Consider the following 18904-nt stretch of genomic DNA (forward strand, 5'->3'; position numbering starts at 1 on the left):
GAGATAACCGCCCTGTGCAAATAAGTCCAAAATGAATGCCCCCTCTTCCTGCTGATAAATAATTGATGGCCTATAATCAAAAGTGAGTGCTAATAGGGGTTTTTATGCATACCCCTCTTAGCAATAGCCTACAGACAGCTGAAGGCGCTGGGGGAAGATGAAATGTGCAGATGTGAGCATGTACGATGTTTGGATTTTATAGGATTTAAGGTGGCTCAAACTTCAAAAAAGTTTAACAGTTAATGAGTGGGCAGTTTTAAATCAAAGCATACACATTTAGAGTTAAATTCAACTGAAAGTGCCTTAAAGACAAAAGTTTGGCAGATTTCTTCTGAGGTATAACATGAATATAAATCGCAGCTCTTGCAGATGTAAATGCATGCTTTGATTATGTAATACAGCTGCATACGCTCCCCTCCAGCCTCCACATGCCACAGATGATTATGGCTTCTCATACATGCCAGTGTCGTACTGTAACAGCCGCAGCACACATTAATGGTTAAAGAGGAGGGCCAGAAGTGCCCTCAGAGAGAGACACTCGCAGGGAAGTGGACAGGCCTAGAGCGCGTGAAGCAAACTGTGGGAGGCTGTTATTCCACATACCTGTCAGTTCTTCCTCCCCTTTCATCCATCTGATGGAGGCAGCTGGCTTGCTGCCCATCGCTGTGCAGGTGAGCTCTGTCTCGTTCCCCTCGCTGACCACGTCCTCGCGGGTTTCGATGATTGGGCTGCCTGGCGGGACTGGCACACGGCGAGGGCAAGAGTCAGACAGACACGGTGATGTCAGATTCATGCACACAAACAGGTATGGAAACGCTTTAACTGGATGAGATGCTTACTGTCCAAACTGTCTTGGGCTCAGCTTTACTCTTTCTATTAACCCCTGTTACTCTCATTCAGGTAGACAAGATTAAAAACTTAGCTTGCATCTACTGTATGATGTTGAGCTTGTTCATGAGCAATAATTAGGAAGTTTATCTGATTTTTGCATGTCATAAATCTGATAATAAACAATAATAATAATAATAATATCAGGCATAAATTGGTATTTTTCTGCCTTTTGAGAGACTTATCAAACAGCGACTCTGAAATGACTTGTCTATGTAACAAGAGTGCAGCTAATGTGTCAGAATAAATGAAAGTATGAAGTAACAGTGAGTCTAGAGCCATGCTGCTAACTTTGTCAGCCTGTACTTAGGTACAGCAGGGCTTTGAGCTGTATGCTAATGTCAGCATGCTAAGCAGTAACATGCTGATCTTAATAACAGAGCCATCACTCTCAGGGCACTCGCCACAGAGCCGGACCCTGAAACCATTTTTCTCTTTCCTCCCATCAGGCCACAGATACAGGACACTCAAATGGAAAAAGGTCGCATCTGGTCAAAGTTTTGATGCCTCTGCTTATTCTCAGATCTGTCAGTCTGTCCATCCACACATCCATCTAGTCCCCCAATCTATCTGGCGTGCTGGCAAGCAGGGCAGACAATGCATCAGATTTTTGATGCCTGGATGAAAAAATTTAATTCTTGTATTTGGAAAAGGTAAAACAAAAACCTGTTTCATGGAAAAATGCAGAACAGTCCAATGATCATTGGTTGTAGAGTCACAAAAATTGGGGGACAAACAAACCCAGAACTTTTTCCAGGAGACATGGTTTGTTATGTTTGATATACTTAAAGTAGTTGAAAAATAAACAATGTGATGTATGAGTATCAAATTAAATACAGAGAATAAAGTTACATTCATATACTGTATACCTGTGCACTGTGAAAATCAAAAACATACGTTGCATATTGATCGCTGATGACCCTAGATTCGCCAAATGAAAGGGTGGTACCAACACAGGCCACAAACTAGGCTTAGGGTAACAGTATTGATATTTTATTTGGCAAGTAAGAGGTAAAGAAGAGTTCAAAACTAGCTCAGGTTGTTTCTGGACTAGACCGTTTGGTGCTGTTTGCAGTGCCACCTCTGGGCAAAATCAGCTGTGTTTTTCCAAGATGGAGACTCCATTTCCCATGAGCCCTTGCACACACTTTTGTGAGGAATTGATTATTAGCAAGGTGTGCATTTGTTTTGGAAGCACATAGACGGCAGATCTTTTTTTCAACTAGATCTAGCAGATCAACTTTCTTTGTTTATGAAAACTTTTTACCGAATACAAAGTGATGAGGCAATGTATTTATAAACAGTTATATAGTGTTATATTTTGAATTATAATGACAAGTCAAACTTTGTAAACTTAGTGTGTAGTGTAGTGTAGTGTCCAGGGGTATGCCGATTGTTTAGTGTTCCTCACAGCCCAGTGCTCTGAGACATGTCTATAATGTGTGACGTTAGCCCCTGTTTAAGCCCATGTTCTATCTCATGTTTAGTTTTCTCCTGCTCTACTGGGCTTTTTCTTTTAGGCAGTCTAGCTTCAGTGTCCAACATTACTACAAAATGAATCTGTGAAATAGTTTTCAACAGAGAAGCAGAACAGATCTTGCCTCTAAATGCTGAACTTTGTTGGACAGCATAATGTCTTCAAAGGGACTTTCTGGTTATGTGCTGTAAATGGATTTGTGTTCTCTCTGTAAAATCTAACATGACCAAGTAAACTGAGAAATAATATCCAGAAATAACTGATTTTGTGCTGATATTCTCATTTTTTAAATGTGGACTATTTACAGGTAAGCATTTCAAAAAGAGGCTATTTCAGGATCAGTTATAAAATCCTCACATGGTCGTAAGATGAGGAAAGAGAGCTGAAGATATCTCTTTGTAAATCTATCAAATCATCATGATTAATGCACCATACCCTTGTTCCAAATAATCATTTATAATCTGAAGCAAAAGTAGTGGGGGAATGTGTGGTTATATTCTATGGTTTTATGTGTATACACTAAACAGTGCAAGGCACAGTTATCCTTCATCCCTTGTATTAGTCTTTAGAGCAAACTTGCTGAACTCCAGTTTCTTAAAAGCTAAAAAGTCAGCAGGGTGTTTATTTCAAGGACTCCTCAATGCAACCCTTGGTTCAGAAATATACTGCAGCTAGGTTTCAATTGTACAACTCGAGTAATTACTTTTAAGTGCTTTTAATTCCTTTCAATCCCCCAGGATGTCTGCATGTATAATAAAGCTTAACTAGAGTCATTTCACTCCAAAGCATCAAAGTGTGGCACAGCTGACTCTCAATAGGGAATCGTTCGGAGCAGCCAAGTCAACATTCACCGGGATTCACAGAGTCAACACAGCTGCCAAAACCGACGTGGTCTGAGCCATCCGTTTCAGCATCTGCTCCTTTTTTCGTTATGCTGTTGAGCTCCGCAAGAAGCTAATTGGCTGACATTTTGTTTCAGTTGCTAAAGATAACAGGATCAAAGATTGCCATTATTTCATATTCACTCTCTATAATGAAGGGATGAAATAAAAAATGAGTGTGAGGGAGAGTGTAATATGTGGGCGCCTTTCACACGTGCACCCTCACACCTACCCAGGACAGTGATGTCTGCGTAGGCTTCCTGAGGAGGATCCGTGTAGAGCTGGCACACGTAGCGTCCCTCGTCGGAGAGTGACACATTGGACAGAGACACCCGCAGTTCGTTGTCAGAGAAATTCACCAGCTGGAACCGGCTGTCCTTCAGAGCTGTGGGGATACATGCGAGACAGAGACAGTGAGGGTTACAGAGTACAGGGACACGAACGTGAGACACGATGGAGTGAGAGGGAGAATTGAGGGGAGAGAAGGGTGAGAATGAGAAAGAAGACAAAGGAGACGCCAGGAGAAAATGAGATAGGAGAGAGAAAGCGGGAACGCATTGGCCTTTTGTGTGCTTTCTCCTTAATTGAGTAAAAGAAAAGTGAGTTTCAAAATGATTCATACAAGTTGATTTATAAAGCAGCTTTACAGTCCACAGAGCACTCGCAAAGACAGGAAAAGTGTGAAGAGTGCTCATGAGGACTCCTAACAAGCTAGGAACTCTTAAAAACGGGCTGCTGCTGGTCATGGATGGATGCTTCAAACTCACATATTCCGAGGAAAAGGGAGAGGCATTCAAACATACATAATGAATTAAATCACAGCGCTGAGGTAAGACACGAGCTCGGATGCATGAAGCTGTAAATCAAAAGGAGCCAGGAATCTCTAACGCGGGTATAGAAAGGCTGAATTTTCCTCTAATGTTGCAAAGTAGGTTAAGCATCTCCCTCAGAGTTTTAACTCTGTTTTTCATTTGGGTCAGCCCTCTTCCCTAAGCACTCTTTTACATAAACAGCTTTGCTTGATTTGATTGGGTGCTCTTTTGATGTTTTGACCTGCCTTCTCTATCGAGTCCTCTCTCTCCGAATCTTTCCAGCTAACGAACTCCATTCAGGCCCCCGTTTGAAGCACGGGGAGTTTGTTATTCCCACCAGGCTTTACACTTAGCATCATGATCATTACCGAGGTCTCAGGGCAGTGTCAACACGAAAGCTCATCCCTGGGATGTAATTTGAGAGCTCTTTGGAAGTCTCTCCTCAAAGAGAAACAATGACACTGATGCACTTTGAGAGGAAAAGCACCTGCTCGGGAGGGAAACCCTTCACTTGGTAGACACTTAATATATTTCATACAAAGGGTTTCATAACTGACTGACTGCTTACATAAGAGCACAGAGGGTGCAGAGTATTTTATATTTATGAGTCAGTCTTTCTGCATATTTTCACTAAAATGTGTCTACATATTTGCGCGGCAACTAATGATTATTTTCATCACTGATGAGTCTGCTGATTATTCTCATAGTTAATCGTCCTGTCTATAAAATATTTGCAATTAGCTGGAAAAGCCCATCACAGTTTCTTAAGACACAAACTGAAATATTTGGAGTGCTTGGTTTGTCAGACTAACAGTCCGAGACTCAGATATTCAGTTTATCTCAGTGACTAAAACAGCAGCCAAAAGATTTTCACACTTTGGAAGAAGAAGCAAGTGAGTCTCAGCTAGCTTTACTCTTACTGATAACAGTTGTTTCTTTTCCTGTTAGAGCATGGTCAAATCTTTGTAGTGTTTATTGCCTTGTTTGCGCTCCACATTCTGAGAGGAAGCTTTTCAACCCCTAAATAAAGAAGACAGATACTGACAAGTTAATACGTTTCAGATTAAACCCTGATCTTTCTAAACCTCACCAATAAAAGTCAAAGCTCTGATCAAACCAAAGTGTGACCATTTCACAATGTAGCCATGTACCACATGAGGCAAAAAGATGTAAACAACTTAGTTCAGTAGAGGACAATTTTGTGGTTTGGGTTAAAATGACACGTCAACAGATATACGTTTTTCAAGACACAACAACTGTCCCATTAACTGACACGGCAAATTTGAATGTACAAAAAAAGAAGCCCATGCAGTACCACTAGAACTGCGGTTCCTTGAGTGTCCATTTGAGGCTGGCTCATAGAGTCCAACCTCCAGCTGTGTAAAATAAAGACGATGCAGGAATGTCAAAAACTACAGTTCATCAAGCTTAATACCAGAGTCTATGTAACCACCCTATCCAAAAAGACAACTGATGGACGGTTAAAGCCAGTCTCTAGTCTTAGTAGCTTGGGGGGATATATGGGGTTAAATGGGGTTATACCATTTAAGTCCCTCTGAGGACTTTCTAAGTGACCTTGAAAAAGTCTAGTTAAATGCCTGATCATAATCCACAATTTGAAGTGAGATTATCAGCACCAATATAGGTTATTTCTGGAAGAAATCCCTATGACAACACCATGCTGGCCGACAAAGTTTAGCTGTAAGAAAAGAGATCTGTGTTTTTCACTGCTGAAAATAATTTATGGATTAAACGGGACTGGCAAAAAGAAAAAGGACAGAAGAGCAGATGAAAGCTAAACAGAAGCATGATGATGCACAAGCTAAAAGCTAAAACACTACTTAAGCTGTTTCTGATAATGTTCATCCCAACCCACAGTCAGCAGTTATTCTGCAGCGGTCTGTTCAAACTTGAGAGTCTATCAATAAAATGAAGAGAGAAGTTACATTAGCTCTGCTTGGTGAGGTTGAAGTTGGTAGATGAGTACTGGTAGGACATAACTACGCATCTCTAATGTCACATATCACAGACACGTCTCAGAGCACTGGGCTGTAAGTAGCGCCAACTATAGCTGAGTACTAAACTATGTTACAAACTAAGTTTACAAAGTTTGGCTTGTTTTCAACGTTTCAAACAATAGCGCTTCATGACTACTTAATGAATGTGTTACCCTGTCATGCTGAACCCTGTGAAAAGTTATTTTGACCAAAAAACACAGAGTTAAAAGAAGATATGACCTCCAAGAGTCACATCCTCTTGACAGTGGGTGCAAGGGCTTAAGGGAAACAGAGTTTTTATCCTGTAAGAATACTAGCTTTTCCTAATAGTCCTCACAGCCCCTTTAAGATTATGAGTGGTGCATAATTTGAGGCATGGCTGACCTGAATGGCGAGCAGGCTCCCTGTAGCGGTTAGTGAAACACTCTAAGACTCTTTACTTTGCACTAGATTGACCAGAGTTTGGTTAAGTTAGCATTTCCAGTACGGCTCCTGTCGACAATAGGATTCAAAACTCTGCTTTAGAAGCAGATGGTTGATGTTACAGAGACTATGCCCATATATATTATACAAGAATCATCACTGTTAGGAATTTTGTTTTGGTTTGAAGAGGGTGAAAACCCACCTTAAACTATGTCTCTTTACCCCTTTGACAAATGAGAAACATGTAATCAAACTGTAATAAAAGTTGTAGTTTTTTTTCCTCAAAAAGCAACAACTATTTAATCTAAATTTTTGATAAATCATACCAGACTGTCAGGATTAAAGAGAAAGAAGTCTATTCTAGGGTCTTGTTAACCCACTAGGGCTAAGCATAGTTAAGTTTTTTGACAGTGTATTACTTTGAGCTTTAAGCATTTGTGACACAAAGTCTGGAAACTCTTGAGAAAAGATGCAGTGAATAAATAATGGTGTGATTTTGCATTACTGTAGCTAGAGGTCCACCTCTGCTGATAAAGGCTCATTTTTCCCATTTCAGATGGCAACTCTGCTAAATTGCATGTCATTTTGCATATATCTGACACAATAAATGCTCGTCCCAGAAACACTGGCTCTGGCTCTACACCTGTGACATGATTCATCTTTATTTCCAGCAATAGAAATTTGTTTCTTGGGCACTGTAAAAGCTGTTATTGTTTTGTTTTTTGTGTGCATGTCTGATTCTGTGGCTCGCTTCACTTGTAGCTGCTGTTCTCGTTGCTCCTTGTGTGTCTGTGTGTCGCTGCTGTTTACTCTGTTGTATACAAAGATCTGCCACTGTGTCGGGCGGCCCCGTTGACAGGTAACAATGCCACTGGCTGAGGGGGGTCCCCACAGAACCAGCAGTCCTTCAGGAACAGAGCCGAGAATAGCGCTGCCAGGGGGTTTTTACTAGACCCCATTACGAGGAACATAAACAAGCAGCAGCGGCCCAATAACACTTTAGCTGCCGGTCACAAATCGCACGTATATTGGAATCTAATTGCAGATAAACAAAAACCTTTTGTGTTTTGTTACTGACAATGAAAGTGCATTGACTGAAGCGGAGGAAATGACATGTTTACATCCCCACATAGAGCAGTTTGATAAAGAAGGCAGAGAAAAAGGTTCTCTTAACCTCATAGAAACATTTCTTTAACAATAAGATTTATTGTCTCCAGGATGTAACAGCTAATTATTCATTGTTTTCCCCCCAAAACCTTCTCGATCTATTCCTTGGTGTTAGAATAAATATTTATAAGTTGTACAGCAAAACATGACCCATGCTGTATATGAATCCATTCCTCTCTGCCGTAGTCTCCCGCAGCTTTGTACAAATATGATGAAGATGTGTACTCAAACTCCCTGGATGCTCTTCGCGAGTGAGAAAATGGAACACACATCACACTACCTCGACTTGTGAAATAACAGCTGGGAAGCAATATAGAAAGAAATGAAGGGTGTTTCTTGTTCACCTTGAATCTTGGCTCCCATCCCAGATACAAACAAGTAAAAAAACAGACACAAAAACTTCAAGTGGAAGCAGTCCATATGCTCATGCATAATCATAATGTTCAATATCCTAATCTAAGAGATTATCGTAAAATCGAACACTGACAAGGACACAGAAGTATTCCCATTATGGTAGCTCTGTGAATTATCTCATATTAATCTTGCCGCATTCTGAGCTTAATGACTTTTGTAAATGAGCCAAAAAGTCAAGGGCAGATGGAATCACATTTTTATAGGAAATCCAACCTGAAGCCAGAGGTGAGGCAGTAGTGATGTCTGATATCCTCACTGTAATGTCAGAACTCAATGAATTTCTTTGGTTTCAGATTGTGACAAGACCAAAACACAAACTGAGGGTGCTCCAGAAAAGAAAGGACTGTTGGGTTTGATATTAAAAAAAATCTGGAATTCCAAAGTCTAAAAAGAAAATGGTCTTAGTTTTGGTTTTTAAACCAAAAGAAAATCTAGTTTTATAATGTAAAAATTTACATGATGTGGTATTTGACCTTCATGGTGATAGTGGTCTAACAGCTCACATCAGCTATCGTGACACACTACCCTATTGAAATAAAAGAAGAGAAACGCAACAAAAGGTACATGAACTTCAGGACTTTGTTCATTAATATTGTTACTGCCCGGGTCACATACGCTGGATTTAAAATGACACTGGTGGCAAAAAGACAAGAACCACTCCCATGGTGTTTTACAACCTCAGTGTACCAAGTTTGTTGCTAATTTTATTGAGAAACTCAAATTGGTACATGTTATGGACTGAGATAAACATCTGAATGAAATGGAAGATAACTTTTCAATAACAATGAAAAAGATATCTTCAACAACAATTTTAATGTTATTACTGTTTTTCGTGATCTGTTCTAGCAAGCAAAGGCAAGCCGAAGTGATCTTTTAACCACAAGAGGGCAGTAAACATAGGCCTCCAGTTTAAAGGTATGAAGTCAAAGTACATATTAGCTCATGAAGAAGTGTCAAAATTGTGTAAAAGCCTGAAATCAAACTGAGTTAGGAGCTGAACTTTGGCACTCCTCCTTGCCAAAATCTGATCTGATGGTTAAACTTGTTGGGTTCAAATATGTCCATTCACTGTACAAACCCAATACTCATATTCTTGTCAAAAGTGAAATTTTAATTACATGAGTACAGAGCAAATAATGTTGATAATGAAGTGGCTCTATTAGGTAGTAGCATTAAAAGATTAAAATGTTTGAAACTATCAATTCAAAGCGCAATCGCACACATTTCCAAACGACCGGTTCACATATTTTCTGTGTAACAAGGAATGAATGAATATCGATCTGAAGTGTATTGAGTCCACATACATAAAAATAAGACTTTTTTCAGGTAAAAAAAAAAGTGATTGTGGATTTAACGAGTACTTTTGACATCATTGAGACATGGTTAACTTTGTGAGGCAGTAGGACTTACGTCTAACATCTCTGAAGTAGATGGTCTGTCTGTTTGGATTCAGAAGCTGGATGACCGAGTCGTCGTTGTTCTTCACTCTGCAGCTGATTGTTGCCATTTCCCCCTCGATCACTGACACGTTGTCCGTCGCCAGGTTCTGACCTTCAACTTTATAACACAGACAGAAAAGACAGACAGGATGCTTTCAGTTTCAGGAAGGAGATGGGCATCCCTACCTGGGTATCACCAGCTTTTGAAATATTAAGATTTCTCACTACAGGGACTGTATATATACACAGTGTAGTTTGTCTGTTTGCAGCCATGTCTAATCCATTTAATATAAGAGCCATGTGCAATGTTTGTCACTATTGATCTCCCCCAGATCAGAGTGGGCCCTGTGAGTCAGTGCCAGATGGGCTGTAAGCTCTGCTGCCCACGAAGGTAGGGAGTGAGGAGGAAAAGAGACAAAAGAAAGAGTGTAAGAAAGTGGCAAGTAGTAGAGACGGGCAGGGAGGAGGAAGAGGAGGAGGAGGAGGATGAAGAGGAGGAGGGGTGGGGAGTCAAACAGAGAGAGAACAGAGCCGAGCTGGGTGCTGTTTATGGTGGAGCTTTATCAGAGCCCTCCATCTGAGGATCCATGTGACCATCGTGCGCTCCGTGTGCTCAGCTGTTCTCTTCTGTGTCTCGAGGAATAAAAGCGCTGTAAGCATCTGAGTCACTCTCGGTACACATGCAGCCATTGTTGCCACAGACAGGCCCCGAACATTGTCGCTGTAACTTACACCTCACATCAAAAAGCCTGGCTTTGTTTCCCTTCCACCCCCCTCTTTCTTCTGCTAAGAGAAAGAGGAAGAGAATCAAAAGTCACCTTGTGCTATATTTATCTGTCAGGAGCCAAAAAAGCATAAGGAGAGAGGAGAATAACGTTTTAATGCCTCAGATTCACTCCGGCGGAGGAACAACACTCTCAGCCGCCGCCCCGAGAAAACATCAAAAGCACATTTGCATGCCCGAGTTGTCAGACACCTCCATTGCATTCTGACATTTACAAAGTGGAGGAGAAAAAACACCTGCATTTTCAGATAGTGATAATGGGAATAGACAGCCAAACTAACATGATTCAAAATGAACTCTGTGAATGCGGCAGGCAATGAGAAATTAACCTCCTGTGGAGAAAAGCTCCTCAGACCTGTCTGATGCAATGAGCTCCCCATTTTATTCCACTCTGCTGCCAGAACTCCATCAGGACAAAGGAAGGGAAACGTCCAAAAAGTACACAACAAGGCCTGTCATAAGTTTTAAGTCGATCAAATATGGTTGCTTTGATATTCAATGCAATATCATTTTCTCTAAGGGACATAAATATTAAAGGAATTAAATATTACAGTCGTATGATCTGTCCCTTTTTGGCAGGGCTCACTTTCAACAGCCACCAGGGGCAGTATGGAACCACTAATCGAGTTATGAACAAGAGAGCAAAAACAGAATTTAACAGTGTGTTTTTCATGTTTATCAGGAACAAAAACTTTCTCAAACAACTTAGATTCACATGGAATTTTTGGTTTTTAAGATGAGAAGCAAAACCACACGCACATACAGAGGGTGACTGGAGTCTGCTATGAAAAAAACAAATATTGAGATTGAATGGTCCTGCAAAACCCCAAAAATGTCCAATTCCTGTCTTTTTATTGCATCACATGCATGTAATTTTTTAATACAGATCGGAAGAAGACTGTAGCTTAAAACAAATTCTTTAAAATCTATAACATATATATTTTAAGGGAATAAACAGTAAAGCTAACTGCCAAGAGGCTAATTCCAAATCACGTAAAATGGAATAGCCACATTCTTAGCCTCACATTAAAGTGATGCTCCGGGGTTGGAACAAGCTGGGTCCTATCACAAGGTTTAGGGCAGAAATTACCCCTACAGCAGTGTTTTTGTGCAGCAGAAGCCCTGGGCGCACGCACCAAACACCCCTCCCTGCTCCTCTACCGGTTTCCTCTGCACTCAGACGGGGCCATATTTTACTTGACCAAAAACACAAATAAACAGACTCCCATCGAAAAACTCTGATATCGGTCTGCATTCATGCTTTATTTAGAAAATTTTCAGCGCGTTACTTTCACACAAAAACACCGCTGAATAAGGCTCTAGTTCTCTTTGTGTCCCAAAACGGCGCTACCTCTGCTGCAGAGCCAGAGCTGGCTACGAGGCGCTCACTGCTTAGTGTATCAGTCCGTGCCAGATGTAAACTAACGCAGGTAGTTTGCCAGGACGAAGAGACACGATGAGAACTAGAGCCTTATTTAGCGGTGTTTTTGTGTGAAAGTAATGTGCTGAAAATTCTCTAAATAAAGCGTGAATGCAGACCGATATCAGATTTTTTCGGTGGGAGTCCGTTTATTTGTGTTTTTGGTCAAGTAAAATATGGCCCCATCTGAGTGCAGAGGAAACCGGCTGACGAGCAGGGTGGGGGTCTTTGGTGTGAGCGCCCTGGGCTTCTGCTGCACAAAAACACTGCTGTAGGGGTAATTTCTGCCCTATACCTTGTGATAGGACCCAACTTGTTCCATCCCGGAGTATCACTTTAATAAAACTGCCTACATGATACCATTTTTTAATTTTTATAAAAATGTGTTTCCGTTGAAGCCAAACATCTATAGAGTGAATCGTAACCAAACGTTTATTGTACAGACAACGGTGTACAAAGAGTAAATCTGTAAATTTTTTCAAGATGTCCAATTATTCAAGCGGGTCAGGTTTCCCATTTCAGCCTCGGCCTCCCTCAAGCCTTGGCCAGATTGTCTTGTGTTCATGCCAAGCTCTTGAGACACTTATTCCAGCCTTGTTTCTGTGACCTGTGACTGACTCCTTGCCCTGTTTTCCAGACGACAAGCCCAGGCCTATACTTCTGCATCACTGCCTGACCTTTTGGGGTTTTTTTTGACCCCAGTGTTTTCACTTCTGCCCTGTTTTCTTGACTTGATGTTGTTAAAAACTCTCTAAGGAGACATCTGTGCTGCCTGCATCTGAATACTTCTCACGGTGTCAAAGAATGGGGCTCTCAACATGACTATTCGTTACCCCTGACCTCAAATTTCCACTGTTGCTTAATTCAGAGCACAATATTTCTTTTACTTGTAACACGTGGGTGTTGGACATGAATCTTGAGTGGGAGGATTGTCCATATGGAGGTCATACTGGGTTGGGTCTTGTGATCTAGTGCATAAATCAAAGCATCCTGTTCTTACAAGGTTCAATGGAAGTGATAAGGAAAGATATACATCAAGAAACATAGTAAGCACTGAGTTATTCAAGCTCAGAAAGTGTTCAGCCTCAGTGTGACACAGCATTTTAGGATGTTTTTGCAAAAATAAAAAATAAAAAATAAAAAAATTACCCACTTTGCACCGCATTGTACCCAAAAACTTGTTCAATGCTCTATTCATGAACATAATTGTGATCATGACCCAGCTTTTAAAAGGTGTTCTGTCCATTTCTTCTGTGCCAGATTAGCGTCTTAAATTTGTGACCAAAGCATTGATAAAATTTCAGCAATTTTGTCCAAAATACAGCAAAAAAAGGAAGTAAAAAACGAAACAAAAAAGGTCAGAAATCAAACACAATGCTGCACAAAAAGCCCTCTAAAAACCATCAAATTTTTCTCAGTATTTTGTCAAATATATCTGCTAATTTTGGGTGGAATTTAAATTTAACAAACCATAGACAAATCAAGATGAACTTGGCTATTATAAGAAATGATCAAATATAAAAATCTTTTTTAGGGAAACTCTAAGAAAAAAATAAGAATAATGCTGGATTGTTGCCTTCTCTTGAAAACTCAAATAATGATGTGGAAAATATCAAAATAATCACCACATGGGGAGCTAAAATGTGTAAGTTTGTAATGATAAGTGATCTGTAGCTCCCTGTTAGGGTACTAAGTGCTGCAGAAGATGAGGCAACAGCAGTGTGAAGTCTTTTTGATGTCTTTTTTATTTCATCCCTGTTAAAGTAATACATTTGGCAGTCAAAACAGCAACACAGAGCATCCTCAAAGCAAGGTTATTCTGCTCCCAATCTGTTGGACTGAGAGAAAAGGGAGTGCAATAGATAAATTCTCCATAAGGTTTAGCAGCCCCAAGCAAGGTTGGTCCTTCTCCAATATCCCAGCCTAGGCTCATCTCCAATTCAAAACACACATAAATAACGTTGCTGTGATTAGCAATCCCATCAAAGTGAAAACAGGCCACTTTGTGGAACATGGAGGGTTTTTGCAATTGGAGTAAACATTTTCAATTGCCTCTGCATCCTGGTCATGATTGGGTGCAAATGAGGAGAGGCAGTCATTAATTCTGGGCGGTGGGTGGGGGGGTTGAAGGGGGAGTGGGCAGAGGCATGGCACAGATGACTGGCTGATAAATTCACACTCATTCCAGCAGCTGTCTGGAAGACTAAAGTGCCTGTATCTCTACACATGGCTGCCCTCCTGTTCCTGCATCACAACATGCCGAATGAAACAGTCAGGAAATACAGACCTTCAGAAAGTCGGCGCGCTCTCTGAGGGGACGTACAATCTGGCGTTGAGTGTCTGGCGTGGACGCTCGGCTCATCAGTCCCACTCAAAATGCTAAACAGCATGAACCACCGACCATTTTTTAAAAAGTTACGAAATCGAGAAATATTAGCGTCCCGCCTCCTCCAGCAGAAGTTTGGGGACGGGCACCTTTGAATCAAGACAGCTCCTGCTTTGAACTCTCCGCTCTTGTTTTCACATCAAAAGACATGAAAGAAGCAGGAAAAAAAAAAAGCACGGCAGCCAACCCCTCAATTCCTTTTCCTTGAGTCACGGCTGTCTGCAGCAGTCGTGTCCTTTCAAGGAACAACCAGGACTATAGACAGAGTCATTAACAATAAAAAGTTTCTCCCTCCCCGTCTCTCATGCTGCCTTTTTACTGCTGCGTGTCTTTATCCTGCTCAGTCATTAAACCCTTATCCTCATGATGAAATGCTGTTTTAAGGATGTTCACGACTAAGGAGGCTTCTGTCTCGGGGTATAATTAGCACGCTGCCATTTCTCCCAGACCCTTTGCATGAGAGGGTTTCAAAAATGTCACTAATTTGGACTTCTTTTCTGTCTCACAAAGACATGCTCTCTTAGAACCTCAGTGTGACTGTTTGTATAATGATGGCTGACAAAAAGGCCTTACAGCCTGAGAAAACAACTGAGACAGTAAAGACTGTGTGCCCTTCATCTTGTATAGATGAAATGATCAATACACTGCAATGGTTAGGCATCATTTTCTAACAGAGCTGCTATTGTAAAGGTTTGTTCATCTATAACTGTATGAAGTGGTTAGCATGGCACACTCCTTATACTATCACTGCCAGGAAAAAAAAACTTGCATCTCCGAAACCACTACTTTCTAGGAAGTTATAAAAAAAATGTTTTTCACGTAACTAAACATATAACAAAATTTAACCACAAGCTTATTTTTTATGACTTTACATGTGTCACATTTTGGGAAAGCCTACAGACTTGCGAGAACATAGGTCAATAGCATTAATTGATACCAATAAAATGAATAAAATGTTGAAAATGGAGATACAAGGTGCATGCCCAACGGCATTGGCATATGGGTTACCATTTTTAGTGACAGTCATTGGAAGCATAAGAGCCTAAAATTGAGCTTTATCGATTAGTTTAATTAAGTGTTGAACATTGTACAGGCTGAGACCTGCTTCAATAATTATCTGCTTTCATATCCAGATAACCAAAGGTACAAAAAAGCAGACACCAACTATTGATTCACAGATGATTTAATTAATACAAGTTATTAATGCAGCTAAAAAAAATCCTCCTGATGGTTGTTCTTCCATCACAATTGTGTTTGCCTACTTGAAAGTCAACATGAAACTTAACACTTTCTTCCACTATAAAGTCTAAACAATGAGGTTTCTCTAATGGTGTTCTTAAAGTTCTTGACTTCTACACCAAATATTCTACCGTGTTGCAGTTTGTGGTTGCTTCTTGACTGTTTCTTCAGTTTGGTTGACTCCTCTTTCACTCAGCTCCTTGTGGGTTTACCCCCCTCACTAGTTTCTGTGGGGCTTCCCTCCCCTTTATTTCTTTTCTCTGCACCAGACTGGTCAGCCATTGCCCGCCAATTTAGGTTTTGGGCTTTCTACATAAATTGAGAGTAATATTGAAAATATCTTTTTTGGAGCACAGCTATGGCCTAGCAGTTTATATCAGGCTCCATGAGGTTAGCCCCTCAAGTGGGTGTTCCATGTTTGGGTCTAGCATGTGGCTTCTTTATCAGTGTATCATTCGTTCATTCCTTATCAATTTTAGAATCCAAAATTGGAAAACAGATAACGACTTGTTATTTCATTTCTCGTTTTCTAATAAAAAATCGGAAAACAAATAACGACCTATTTTTCGCTGTTTTAATTTTGTTTTGGTTATAAAAAATTGAGTATGACATAATTAAATTATCATGGGATTTTTGTTCTTTTCTTTTTTGGTTTGTATCATTTGCGATGTGTTGTGACCTGGAAGTTGTTGACTTTTTTCTCAGGGAGGCCAGTCTTTTACCGCGCGGATCTTGAAACCTGTTTACAGAGATAGAGAAGGCGATATACAGAGAGTGACATATAAATAGACCACTATGGCCGCACTAGAACAACACACGGATGTTATTAAGCAGTTGTTTGAAGCTGGTAAGACCCAAACAGACATTTCGGAGATGTTGCAGGACATGGGTGTCCGGAGATGCTCTGCAATAAGTGTCAGACATTTCTGGATCCAACACAAACTCAGGCGGAAAAGTCATGTTACTGATGCCTCCTAAGTGTGACACGCTTCCTCTCTTTAAAAAGCACGCACACATCTGCCATCCTTGACAAAAACGTTAACAATAACTGTAAAACGTTAGCTATCATGCTGTTCGATTCACCCATCAATGGAATCACCCGGTAGAGACTGATTGACCTTCCTGAGAAAAAAAAGTCAACAATTCCCAGGTCACAACACATAAAAAATGACAAAACCAAAAAGAATAGAGCAAAAATCCCATGATAAGTCCATTTTCTCAAATTCTATTTTTAATGTCAAAACAAAATCAAAACAGCGAAAAATACGCCCTTATTTGTTTTCCGTTTTTTGATTTGAAAACAAGAAATGAAATAACAAGTTGTTATCCGTTTTCAAAATTTTGGATTCTAACACAGATATGGAATAAACAAATGATACACTGATACCTTCTTTCCTTAAGTCTTTTCCCACTCTCACCTTGTTTCCTACTCGGTCCTGTCCTCTGATTAAAGAAATAAGAATCCAGAAAAAAAAACAGTAGAAGATCCTCTGTGTTATTGATACTGTTGGAAACTAGCGTTTCAGCCACATGGTTAACAGGAGGTGATATGACAAACTTCATAAAGGTGCCAGGCTCTCTGCAGATTGTTTTGCAACGACAGGTGTGATCTGATTGTCCCTTGTGTTGCTCTAGTTTTGGCAGTTCTGACCAATCTGATTTAATTATTTAACATTGAAGGATTATCACTAAGAAAATCAAGTAATAACTTTTTCTTTAACTTATCGGGGAAAGTGGCATTTCCGTTATTCAGGTACAGACATAATTCCTGAAAACACAAGCATTATACAATTCACTTTAGTGAGACTATAAGTGTTACAAGTAGTTGGGGTGGAAAAATCATAAGACAAGACGTGCATGTGCTGATCTTTCATTAGAAAGTGGTACTAGCACAAACATATAATGTGTTATTTCGTCCTTTGGTATGGCTTTAGTTGTACTTTCTACAACAGAAAGTTGCTAGGTGTAATTAGTGTAATTCACAGCTAGCTCAAAACGTGTTGGACTGAAAAGAACACAAAGAACTTTAGGGTTAGTTCACATCTTTTAGTGAGGCGCTAGTTTGCAGCCAGAAATCAGAGAAAAGAGGAGACAGTCACACGCTCTCAACTCAAGTTCCTGAAGAAGACAAAATGTGCTGTTGGGTCCAAATGTGGTGAGAGTACAGTGAATTCAGGCTTCTTACTTGTGTATCTACTGTATATGAGAGGAATCCAGAGCCATGCTAGCTGGAGCTGTGTTTCAGCTGGTTAGTTTGCACTTTGGTCTGCACTTCAATAATCTGACAGATGTAAGGTGAATGTTTTGCTTTAAAACAGAGCTGCTAGCATGGCTTCACAACAGGTTTTTTTTTTGAGAAATAGTTATAACCAGTTGTGTGTTTGGTGTGGTGAAAGTTGCTAAAGTGTGCCTCTTAGCTTCGTAAAAAGCCCATTAACTAAAGTGACAACCAGTTGGCTTGAGGAGAAGCTGAAATCTGCCTTCACATGTGGCAAAATATTGATTTTAGAATCAAAAATGGAAAAAGTGTGGATCTGCATTTGTGAGCATGTCTCTCTCTCCTCCTTCCCTGAAAAGAATCAAACACTAACAAAACCAGCCATTCATGTAAATATGCACAGATGAACAGACTGCTACGGACAGCCAATCAACAGACACAGACAGAGGCAGGCACTTCCAAATGAACAGCAGGTAGCGAAGAGAAAGAGTACCTGTCACGATTTCAGCAGCTCCTGTAGCAGCGCAGGCGAGGAGAGAGCAGAGGAGAAGAAAAACAGACAGGTTGTGAGCAGACAGGATGCAAGCTGGGAGGCATATACATTTGGTAACAAAAAAAAGGACAAATAATATCTAAATACAGGTGTTAAAATTCATTAAAATCAAACTCCATATGCTATGCTGTAATTTTCCACCAATTAAGAAGAATACAAAGGCATCATAATGAGTCATTTATACAACCCAGTCAGACTATTTTTCTACAGGTGTGTACATAATGAGCCATTTTTCTCTCTTCATCCATTTCTTTGCTGACAGAACATTAATATGGAGGAACGGAGGGAGTGTGCGGACTTTGTTTTCTCTCCCTCATGTCCCTGATTGAGATTCCCGCCAGCCTCCCCACTCTGAAGCAGCCACAGCCTGGAGACGTTCCCCCAGGACCCACGGCAGTGTATCCTGGAGAGGAGAGCACCCGTTCGGAACGGTGCCCACCCAAACCGGCATTTCACAGGGCATGGGAGACTGGCGTGTTCCCAAGTCCCCGCAGCAGTGCTCAGGGGCCTGCACCCATGGGAGAGCTTCCATCATTCATTGTCTGCTATTCATAAACAGTCCTCACACACACACACACACACACGCACACAAACACACACACACCTTCTTCCACTTCACTTCTATACCTACATTTCTATATTTCACACAGCATCTTTTATTATATTGACATTTCACATTGACTCCGGAGCTTCTTCACTGTGTGCACAGCGAACAATGTGAGCTACAGTACCAAGCGAACAGTGTGTCCAAGTGACTGCTTGTCTCGCCTGTCATTGCCGAGCGTAATAAGGGTGTAAGGTATGAC

General features: G+C 40.6%; 1 protein-coding gene across 4 annotated transcripts in view; it reads right to left on the reverse strand.

Moving 5' to 3' along the window:
* cadm1b (cell adhesion molecule 1b) overlaps window positions 1–18904 on the reverse strand; it is a 212451-nt gene that overhangs the window by 37452 nt on the left and 156095 nt on the right. For all 4 annotated transcript variants that reach the window (XM_074679003.1, XM_074679002.1, XM_074679004.1 and 1 more), the window contains 4 exons: window positions 18039–18059; window positions 9470–9616; window positions 3479–3631; window positions 604–741 (listed from right to left, as the gene is read on the reverse strand). In XM_074679003.1, coding sequence (XP_074535104.1) covers window positions 604–741; window positions 3479–3631; window positions 9470–9616; window positions 18039–18059 — 459 coding nt within the window. The remainder of the gene's footprint in view (window positions 1–603; window positions 742–3478; window positions 3632–9469; window positions 9617–18038; window positions 18060–18904) is intronic.

This window comes from Halichoeres trimaculatus, unplaced genomic scaffold, assembly GCF_033239565.1.
Source record: "Halichoeres trimaculatus isolate MK-OKI-2021-1 unplaced genomic scaffold, fHalTri1.1 fHalTri1_scaffold_9, whole genome shotgun sequence".
In the NCBI taxonomy this organism is placed as follows: Eukaryota; Metazoa; Chordata; class Actinopteri; order Labriformes; family Labridae; genus Halichoeres; species Halichoeres trimaculatus.